Genomic DNA, 10,444 nt, shown 5'->3' on the forward strand with positions numbered 1-10,444 from the left:
GGTCGCTTAGCATTATCTAAAAGATGATTAAAGATAAAAAGAGCACAACCATCTTCCTTGATGAAGATGAAAATTTCAAAATCATCTGAGAAAATCTTTTTAACAAGAATGATTGTAATGTGTTTTTTAACTAATCACCTTGTTCTTCATGTGCTACGAAGTAAAAAATATCCTTCTTATGATAAAAATCTTCCCTCCTCTCATTTTGAAAGATTCCAGCAAAAAATTGCACGTTTTTTCTTAGACTGATTAAATTTTCCAGCTGATAAACTTTGTAATGATAGTTGGATATCATAATTGACCTCGACATTTTGGCCCTATTTCCAACAGTCTGCTATCTTCCGTATTTAAATGACAGATAGCTATTTTCGTTTTCCAATGCATTGTGAGGCATCGTAACCTTGTTGTTTAATACAACTTAGCTATTTTGCTTGTTTTGTTGTTTGTTTGTTTTTATTTGAAAAGACCCACAATTCTATGAACAAAATTTCTCTTTATCTAGCTCCGGTTTTCAAAGGTAGACCACGAAAAAGGAAAATTAGTAAGCGAATATTCTCAAGAGAGGAAGTAGAAGCGACTGACGCTTGTGTTGAGCAATCACTAGTGAACGAAGCTGATAGTTCGGATGATAACCTTACAGATACTGCGTCAGATACTGGCTCTGTCAATGTCAAACGTCCTTGTTTGCCAAGGCTTGTCGCTGGCGTTAAAAATGACAGTAAATACCACAGTGTAATAACGCATATGAAGCAAGAGAGAAAGCCTATTCCTCCTGTTCCAAAGTTGATTAAAATTGAAACGAAGAATAGCGCCGAGTACGAAGACTTTGATTTTGCGAAAGTGTTAAAAACGGACGATGATCGGTCAAAGCATTTCAATGACGACAAAAACCTTGCGCCTCAGTATCGGGTTGATCGTATTAGTGAATCTTGTTATGAAGATAATCCTAATCCTCTTTCTGTTAAATCTCAGTATCCATTTGATTACGTTAATGAATCAGATAATGAAGATAATCCTAATGTTCATTCAGTTAAATCTCCTGGGACGTTGTAATTGAATCTAATAACGCGGCTCATGTGTCCTCCAATGATCATCTTCATATGCAGTCACGTGTCCCGACTATAGTAGCCAATAAATTAATGGCAAATGAAAAAGAGGAGAGTGGCAAAGAAGTACCGTTAAAGAGAAAGCGTGGCCGACCGCCTGGTCGAATGCCCAGCAAATGCTTTAAATCATTTGTCGTTGATGAAATAGCCATGGATAAACTTGATGAGAAATCTGAACAAATTTTGATAAAAGAGGACAGTTATGTGGAATCAAAAATGGAAAGTGACAATGATGCTGAGGTAATTAGATTTTTTAAATTGATTTGTCGTTTGTAAATCAATTAACTGATTGACATTGTGTTTGCTTGTTTGTTTGTTTGTTTTTCTGTTTGAAATAAATACATTTACTTACAGAGTTTGGAAGAACGTGCATTTATGAAGAATCTGAAGATCTTCATGAGAAAACGGGGAATGCCGATTGACAAGATACCGCATTTGGGTTTGGAAAAAGGTTAGCAAACATATTTATAAAATAAACACAATGAAACGCGTGCGCTGATTTGATTATAGCTGTGTTTGCATTAGCCTGTGCAAAACTGATCTGATCTCAATCAATCAAATCAATTGAAGAGAATTTGCAAATCAATTATGAATATATTTTTGAAGGAAAATCAAAACATTTGTTTTTAATTCATCTGTTTCGCATTATTGTTATTATATAAAAGAAATAAAAGATATATTTCGTGTTTGCATTGGCTTGTGCAAACCTCGGAGACGTTTGTAAGAACTCTCGAGCGTGTGCAACCCTCGACTTTCGAAATCGGTTTTGCATTGATCTGCTCTCGAGTTCTCCAAAGGTCTCCTCGGTTTGCATAGCCTGTGCAAACACATTACACATCGTTTGTTTCTTAATTGATTCCGAAGAATGTGTTGTCGCAAATGAATTTCAATAAATTTATCGAGTTAACGAGTTCTAACATTTCTCGTATTTAGTTAATCTGTTCGAGATGTTTAACATCATTCAAAGCCTTGGTGGTTATGACCAGGTATGTTAGTTGGCTTTACTACTCTCTAAGCGCTCGATGAGCGTTATTGTAGCGTCTTGCGTTGACTGGTTATTCTTTCTTGGTAGGTGATTAGAAAGAAGTTATGGTGCCATGTTTACAGCAAAGTTTGCGGTTCACCAAATATTACAAGTGTAGCCATCAACTCGAAAAGAACTTACGAAAAGTAAAAGTCATAAATACTTCTTACTTAAATACATATACATGTATTCTAAAAGTTCGCTCACACTCACTGGGTGCAACTTAAAAATCACGATCTCTTTAATCAGTGGCAAAGTCGATGGCAAGTGTTTTGCTAAAATATTTCAAACCAAGCGATCAGTTGAGTGAAAATGGCGTTTTCCAATAGTTATGAGGTGATTTTGAAGTACCACTCTCAGGGAGTGTGAGTGAATTATTAGAATACAAACGTTAGATTTGATACTTACTGATATTATGCACCTAGTATATAGTAATACCAAATATAGATATACCTGTATGTATATTTATGTATACCTACTTATACTACATACGTATATACTATTGCAAGAACAAGTTTTTTTTATCTATTACAGATTCTTGTTACCCTATGAAAGATATCTCCGTGGCGAAGAAGTAATAACTGGTACACGTAGCTACACACCTCCCAGAGCAATAAAACAACTCTCGTCTTCACGAGATGTTAATGGTAATGTTCTACTTGAAGTGGATAACGTTGCACCCTATATAGCATCTGGAAACACTTCTGTTTCTCAACTCAAAGTTGTAAATAAACGTTCTCCAATCACTCAAACGAGCCAGCAAGATATACTGGTCAGTTCACTTGCGTCGAATGTGATCAATAGGACTTCGCATTGTTCAAAAGTGAATTCAACAGCAGCTCCAAACGCACAATCATTTTACATAACTTGCAGAATGAATGAACAGGATGAGCTGTTGCATAGACAAAGTCTTTCAAGTACTTCTCGTCGAATGCCTTACGCTAACCGGCATGAAGTCATGTCTACCGAAAGACCAATTGAAGTTCGTTCACCAAGTCCTTTAATTTATGCTGTCGATCCTGAATATTGCACGAGAACAGGTTACGTAAATTATCAGAGCCTGCACGACAGGCCGTCAGTGGTATCTTACTCGAAAATACCACGTCACGATTTAGACGAACGAGAGCGTTCCCCTGTGACTGTAGTCAATAGAGAAAGTCCGTTGACGTTTTATAAACCTTCAGCTGAGGAGAAATACACTCGCAGTTCTGTGTTACTTGATCATGATACTGCTCGCGGCAATATTTTGGAAACTGGTACTCAAAATTTGCATCGTGTGACATCATCATCAGATTCGTCACGAGGCACTGTTGTCGGAGGGAGGTGTTTCTATAGTAAGGAAACTGTACTCGACACCGCTAATCAAGCAGATCTACGTTTGATTCGACATGAAAGTGATTTGTTACCATCTGAACGAAAAGAAACGGGTTTGTCATCATATTTGCATCATGTAAGTGACTCCTCTATATCACGTGATTCTTACAATGAATCACGTGATGTACGCAAACATCTAAAGAAAACTATGGAGGATCCATTCTTGAACAATTCTTTCTCGGGCAAGCGTACACAAACTTCTAATGATTCCGTCATGTATTCAATGCCGATGATTGACTCTGGTGCTCACTATCCTTACAGTGGATTTGATTTTTATGATTTGCCAGCATTTCCTGTACGTGCTTCGTCACGCATATTTATACCTCCTCATCCATCATTATACCCTGGTCATTCTGTGTATCTACCTTACAACCAGCACATTCTTCCAACTGATCCTAACGGTCTTTGCCCGTTACCTGTATATCCACATGAATACCCTTTTGCCGTGGACGCTGGCGTGGGCATTCTTCGCAGTTGAACAATACTATTGCTGCATGTAATTTGCGTTTTGTATTTAATATAGAAAATAGTTTATTGTATTTTCATGTGAAGTTTTGTTGTGTTAGTGATTTAATTTATTATATTCTGTCAATTAGGATTGTATGTTCAGTTAATTTATGCAATTCATTGTTTCTTAATTTCCTGATTATTTCATTTTAGAGCTAAAACAAGATGGCAATTAAGTTTTTCGATTGAAACAAATTTATCAAATACTGTCGATAGATTTGCATAAAATCCGGTTTCTACAAAGATTGTTGTATTTGCATATGTACATTCGGGTACAAATTGGGTACAAATGACTCATTGGTAGAAATATCTCCTAGCATCAACCTTATTCCCGATACCCGCTCCTAAGATGGCTGTCACAAGCTGGTTTGGCGAAGACGCGTATTTGCAATACAGGGAAAGATTGTTTTACGAAGAAAATCCATTTTTGTATTACGCCTACCGCTTTATCTCAACACTAATAGTCGCTTCTCTCGCAGTATTAATGAACATTTTCTTACATTTTGTTTTCAAAATTTTTCGTAAACTTCTTCAACCTTGGTCGAATTTTGAACAGTTTCAGTTTGGAATGGATGTTGTTTTTGGCGCCTATCATATTTTGGCTACTGCGTTAACAGCTTATATTTCCGAAAGAAAGATCAGTTTGCTATGTGAATCATTAAGACATAAATAAGGCAATTTGTGCTGTGATGTTTCATATCTTTATTTAACCGTATAGAATAAGATACAAAAGTAGTTTCATGTAAAATTTTGATGGAGATTGTCTCATTGAGAAAGTAATATATATTTTTGTTTTATTATGACTTTTAAATTGTAACATAAATGCATATATTATTGCAAACCAAAGTTTTTCATTCGATGGACTAATGGAGGAAATGGGGCTGTGTTTTTTTGCTGTTCAGTAGCAATAGATACATTTCTTAAATCAAGTTATTTCGAGGAAAATGAATTCTCGTATTTTTCGAAAAGACTTGACCTTGGTGCGTTTTGGTGATGGTTTTGATAGATTGGGAGACTATTCAAGTAGCCGGGGGGAGTGGGTAGCCCTTGGAAGCTTTGGGAATAAAATACTTCATGTATGGTGATGTTTAACAAAATGGAAGTTCAGGTATCTGGTTGTGTGTTTTCATCGTTATTTCTAGAGCTTGCAAATAGCCAAGGAGACGTAGTAAGTTGGTGCTTTTATTAATTGAGTCTGAGAATGTTGTTGAACTTTTGTCGAACGTCTTAGGAAGGATTTTTATTGGGCAAAATCGACGATCGTACAACAAGAACTGTCAGTGACTCACAAGACGTTAATGTAGTGCATACCCGAATCCTCGGTAGGTGATTAATAATCTTATGATATATTTGTATTTGGTGTTCATTTTCATACTCAGGAAAATCGAAGTTAATGTAATTTATAACAGATAAATGAAGATTGTAGCAGATGCTAAAAATGACGTCATTGTTTCAGCTTGCATGAAACCTACTAGAATTACCTCTCAATCATTTTACGAGTGTTCAACATCTCTAAAAACTTGCGGAAAGTTTAGCTTTGTTCAAATAATATAATTTTTCCTATGTATCTTTTTTTGATAATAAATTTCTAACTGTCAACAATCATTAAATCTTCTGTGACATATTGATGGCTCTTATTTTCTTTAGCTGTGCAAGAAACAATTGTATGTCCTGGACTTTTTAGGTTAAATCTCATTACATTGATACTTACCCTTTAGCTTGCTTAGTAATTTGATTACTTTACTTTTTTTTCTGTTTTTTGATAACATAGTTTTTATGATGGCGTCGGCCATATTCACATGGAGAAGCTTGATCGTATACTTGGCTCAAACAAGCAGGTGAGCAAATCTTATGGATGGTAATCTCAATGTCTATCCAGGGTCATAAAAATACACCATTGCATGTATCTGTCTATTTTATCACACCCATACTTATTTATTTTAACATTTTTGTAGGAAGTACTAGGTTGGTTTAAGTTTCGAAGAAGTACAAGACTTGGGGTTTCCATGAGAGAACGGGCGATCCACAATAGTCTCCTGGAGCAATTAAGCATTACAGATTCAAGAAGTATATCATTATTATTCCTTATCTTCACCTATTATATCTTGTTCTTTATCTTTATATTACATAATCAGATCCTATGTCACACTATATATCCTCACACTATATTTAATCTTCTACTGTCGTATCTTACCCTATAATTATCCTCATATCACTTTATTTTTGCCCTATATCCTTATATCACCTTATTTTACCCTGTACGTATTCTTATATATGATATAATTATCCTGTACTTACCTTTCTAATATTATTTATGAAAATGTTTGATGACACCAGCATTTTGACAAAATTTATATATTTTTAGGATTTATGTTTTCTGTGTTCACATCCCATGTTTTTGGCAACAGGGCAACTCATCCGTTTCGATATTCGGCACATTTTTTAGCAAAACACAAAACTAGGTGAAGATTCACAGTACTCATTTACAGTCAATGTTTGTTTATTTGATGGTAAATGCAAAACTCTTGATTTTTTAGAATGTTTCATCGATTTCCTATCAAAATTATAAATCTTGGAAACACAGCACAAACAGAATATAAATTTGATGTTGCTGCAACAACTTCTACATCAAAACAATATAGGAATGTTGTTGGCTCTTACAGGTATCTGTTCTTATTGTTATTGGCTTTTACATTACACAAGTCAAATTATTAAACAGAGACTTTGTCGTGGTGACAAACTTAAAGATGGATTTCAAAATAGCAAATACCATGGTGAATGGTGATAATAACAATGTAATAGTTCTTAACAGAACTGTTTTAACCAGAACACTAACCCAACAATTCAAAGGAACCATTATTTACAGCTAGAAAGAGACACTATGCATTTCAATCTGACAAGTAGTCTGCCGAAATGCATAGTGTCTCTTTCTAGCTGTAAATAACGGTTCCTTTGAATTGTTGGGTTAGTGTTCTGGTTAAAACAGTTCTTTTAAGAACTATTACTTTGTTATTATCACCATTCACCATGGTATTTGCTATTTTGAAATCCATCTACAAATCAAATTGCTATTCTTTAACATTGTTATTTATTTAGTTATGCTAAGCAAATGTTTCTGTACTTTTTTACAACAGAAACAATATAAGGAAATGAATGATGTTATGAAATTGACATAGTAATGCAAAGCATGCTACACTAGTCGTGATTATTTTACTGATTGCTGTCTATTATTAGTGATGAATTTCTTGATAATGTTGGCCAGCTACAGCAAGTGAAGCATGCTCGATCAATGTATAAGAACATGTTGATGAAATTAAAGGTATTACTTTGTGTACTACAATCAATGAATTCATGCAATTGAAATTGTACGTATATTTTTGTTTAGGGTTTAAAAGAAGCTGTACATAAAAGCGAAACAAAGTTAACTGATCTTTCAGAAAGTGTAAACATGTTGAGACATGAACTAGAAATGGCAATGAGGGAAAAGAGATTAAAGCCTGAAGTTCCTGAGGGTATTTTGTTGTTTTATTTGCTGGCATGTGACTATATCAACAATGTTTTCATTTTTTGAAATATTTTCTGTTCAGTTAACCTAATTGAATTGGATAAGAATGGCGAGGAAGACTTGATATCCTTTGACGATCTCGACCAAAAACAGTCAAACAAACCAAATAAACACGAGCATGTTGTTGTAGCAAAGCATGTTGGTTCATTTCCGACTTCACAAACAGACTCCAATTTGAGAACACAGAGTCCAGGTTCTTCAAGGTCTTATCCTCATAGACCAAAATCAACACAATATTAAAATCGAATTGTTGTGTTATTTAGTGCAGTTGTAAAAAGTCAACCTTTTGCAACTTTCTTTAAAGTTGATCAAGAAGCATTCTTGACCAAAGAAATTGTTTCTGATGGGCTGTGTTAGAAAATTTGTAAACTATAATATTCTTGTATTTGTGTTCCTTTTCTTAGTATTTGATGTAATCTATGTATTTCAAAATAATTTAGGATCTTCATGAAATGCTAGGAACTTCATCGTGTAAGGCATGTAACCTAAAAGAAAATATTTTGTCTTCATATCAGGTATGGAATGTTATTTTCATTAAATGATGACAACATCTCCAAAACATACCTAAACATCTTGCTCTTCGAATGGCTTTCTTTATTTCATTTTGTTTAAGCTGACATAAACCTACGTAAGAAATTGTTTTGAGTTAATTAAATTCAGCAATAGTACTTCTATGGATATTGTAAATGATGAAAAATAATACCTGTTGCTTCCTTGCTATATATTCGTCCAGTATGTGATGATACAAACTGGGATAACAACCTTACATTCTGAAAATGTTATCATTTGAGGATCAAGAGAAACAAGTTAAAATCATCACACACACACATCTGATGTCAAACCTTATAGTTTATTTCAGTATCACATAACAAACATCCAGTTGGCCGTTCTTCAGGATCGAGTTTCTTAAATATACCAAAAATTGACCATAAACAGTTTAAATATGGTAAACTTTTTGGAGTGGTAAGGTATAGATTGAAAAATAATTTTTATTTTATACCTCAAGGCGAGCTTGGAGTTTTGCTCTTTTCTCCTCTCTTAATTTCCTCTTCTTTTTGACGTAATGATATTTACCACAAACTAAATGTTTATGATACAAAGAAAATTATTTTTGCAGTTTTGATGAACAATTTACAATTCATTCACTTTCCAATAGAACTCAAAGTCAAATTTCGATGGAATTCAGCGAGTGGTGATTTTGAAGTCAATATAGGTGAATGCAGTTGAGATGAAAAAGCAAAGCTCTTCAGCATTTTGGCCATTTTGTTTGCACCTAAGATTCCTTGAAATCAAACAAGATAATGACTCAGAACGTGCTATATACATACAGACAATAAGTTAGTATGGATTACTCGTATGCTGGTTGGTCTTCTCGTGGAGAAATAAAATAACTTGAATTTGGCACAGATTTAAGTAACCGTAGCGATTTTGATATTTATATCAAAATTTTCATTAATTAGTCCTGCTCATTGGCTTCTTAGTCGCCATAATGATAATAATTAGCACAAGACTGATTTTGGTAGATGGAAACTAATTAAAAAGAACGTGAGACTATTCATGTTCAAACAATTTGTGTTTATTAAGTTAAAGACAGCTTTTAAAAGACATTATGGCTTCTTCGAGGAAATTTTTCGTAGGTGGAAACTGGAAAATGAATGGAAACAGTGAAAGCATTGCTGAAATCGTTAAAAATTTGAACAAAGCAGAAAAAGACTTTACGCGAACAGGTACATCCGTACATTGAATTGATTGTACAAAGTACAGTTACTTGACTGTTTATCTAAGTTGCATGTTACTGAAATGAAGAATGTTTTGAGATTTGAGATGATTTCTTTTCCATCTAGAAGTGGTAGTTGCTCCACCAGCCATTTATCTTAAACAGGTTGTGCAAGATCTTAATGGAAAAGTTGCAGTGTCAGCACAAAATTGTTACAAAGTTAGCAAAGGTGCATTTACTGGCGAAATAAGGTATTTATGCGAATTCTTGTAAACCTCTTTTTGCTTTGATTAACGGTGAATTTGATTTGTGAACATAGTGCAGAAATGATCAAGGATGTTGGTGCTAAATGGGTTATTCTCGGACATTCAGAAAGGAGACATGTGTTTGGAGAAAAAGATGAGGTTATTTGCTTTGAGATGGAGTGATCTTTTATGTATTTTATATTTTATGAGGTAAAATTTGAAGATCTTATTTAATAGCTTATTGGTGAAAAAGTTGGTCATTCTTTGTCGGCTGGGATTGGAGTGATTGCGTGCGTGGGCGAACTGTTAAGTGAGAGGGAAAATGGAACTACAAATGATGTTGTCTGTAGACAAATCAAAGTCATTTCTGGTATATAAAAGAATATGTTGTCGTGCTTTTTTTATAATTTTGGATGAGAATGCAAAATTTCATAATTCAATGCATTTTCCAATCAGAAAATGTAGCAGATTGGTCAAAAGTTGTTATAGCTTATGAGCCTGTATGGGCTATTGGCACTGGTAAAACTGCCACGCCAGAACAAGCTCAAGAAGTTCATCAAATGATCAGAGGATTCTTTAAAGAGAATGTGTCATCTGAGGTTGCATTGTCTGTTAGAATTATTTATGGAGGTAATGTCAATGTTTGTTTCTATGTAAAAAATTTGTTGCGCAGTGATTGGCTGATTGCTTTGTTTATTGATAGGCTCGGTGAATGCAAAGAACTGCTGTGAATTGGCTGCAAAACCCGATGTTGATGGATTTTTGGTTGGTGGAGCATCCTTGAAACCTGAGTTCATATCGATTATTAACTCCCGAAATTAATATCTTTAGCTTAAAGCCTTAAATAAAGTTTCTCTATTGAAATACTGTTCGCTAGATGTTTATATCATGCTCCAGACACCCGAC

At 34.4% G+C, this 10,444-nt stretch overlaps 4 protein-coding genes across 5 annotated transcripts; 3 read left to right on the forward strand and 1 right to left on the reverse strand.

Annotated features, from left to right (window-relative positions):
• The first annotated feature begins 1,057 nt into the window (after positions 1 to 1,057).
• On the forward strand, positions 1,058 to 4,142 carry LOC124443622. Its single transcript, XM_046994104.1, has 5 exons — positions 1,058 to 1,346; positions 1,461 to 1,557; positions 2,040 to 2,092; positions 2,179 to 2,276; positions 2,665 to 4,142. The coding sequence occupies exons 1-5, from the start codon at positions 1,101 to 1,103 to the stop codon at positions 3,980 to 3,982; spliced, it is 1,812 nt and encodes a 603-aa protein (XP_046850060.1). The 5' UTR covers positions 1,058 to 1,100; the 3' UTR covers positions 3,983 to 4,142.
• Positions 4,143 to 4,938: 796 nt separating this feature from the next.
• On the forward strand, positions 4,939 to 8,296 carry LOC124443623 (BRISC complex subunit Abraxas 2-like). Its single transcript, XM_046994105.1, has 10 exons — positions 4,939 to 5,179; positions 5,243 to 5,333; positions 5,659 to 5,695; positions 5,783 to 5,849; positions 5,967 to 6,078; positions 6,377 to 6,473; positions 6,549 to 6,674; positions 7,246 to 7,330; positions 7,397 to 7,523; positions 7,599 to 8,296. The coding sequence occupies exons 1-10, from the start codon at positions 5,090 to 5,092 to the stop codon at positions 7,814 to 7,816; spliced, it is 1,050 nt and encodes a 349-aa protein (XP_046850061.1). The 5' UTR covers positions 4,939 to 5,089; the 3' UTR covers positions 7,817 to 8,296.
• LOC124443630 (28S ribosomal protein S18c, mitochondrial-like) lies at positions 7,813 to 9,072 on the reverse strand. Of its 2 annotated transcripts, XM_046994111.1 has the most exons (7): positions 8,929 to 9,072; positions 8,727 to 8,858; positions 8,577 to 8,656; positions 8,419 to 8,481; positions 8,280 to 8,346; positions 8,141 to 8,200; positions 7,813 to 8,061 (listed from the first exon to the last, which is right to left on the reverse strand). In XM_046994111.1, the coding sequence occupies exons 2-7, from the start codon at positions 8,836 to 8,838 to the stop codon at positions 8,003 to 8,005; spliced, it is 441 nt and encodes a 146-aa protein (XP_046850067.1). In that variant the 5' UTR covers positions 8,839 to 8,858; positions 8,929 to 9,072; the 3' UTR covers positions 7,813 to 8,002. The 2 variants fall into 2 exon arrangements, with proteins under 2 accessions (XP_046850067.1, XP_046850068.1); XM_046994112.1 differs by lacking the exon at positions 8,929 to 9,072 and having other exon boundaries at positions 8,727 to 8,916.
• Positions 9,073 to 9,089: 17 nt separating this feature from the next.
• LOC124443624 (triosephosphate isomerase-like) lies at positions 9,090 to 10,402 on the forward strand. Its single transcript, XM_046994106.1, has 6 exons — positions 9,090 to 9,303; positions 9,421 to 9,544; positions 9,613 to 9,697; positions 9,776 to 9,908; positions 9,995 to 10,168; positions 10,242 to 10,402. The coding sequence occupies exons 1-6, from the start codon at positions 9,186 to 9,188 to the stop codon at positions 10,358 to 10,360; spliced, it is 753 nt and encodes a 250-aa protein (XP_046850062.1). The 5' UTR covers positions 9,090 to 9,185; the 3' UTR covers positions 10,361 to 10,402.
• Positions 10,403 to 10,444: the final 42 nt, after the last annotated feature.

The sequence above is a fragment of the Xenia sp. Carnegie-2017 genome, unplaced genomic scaffold (genome assembly GCF_021976095.1).
Source record: "Xenia sp. Carnegie-2017 unplaced genomic scaffold, XeniaSp_v1 HiC_scaffold_21, whole genome shotgun sequence".
NCBI lineage: Eukaryota > Metazoa > Cnidaria > Anthozoa > Malacalcyonacea > Xeniidae > Xenia > Xenia sp. Carnegie-2017.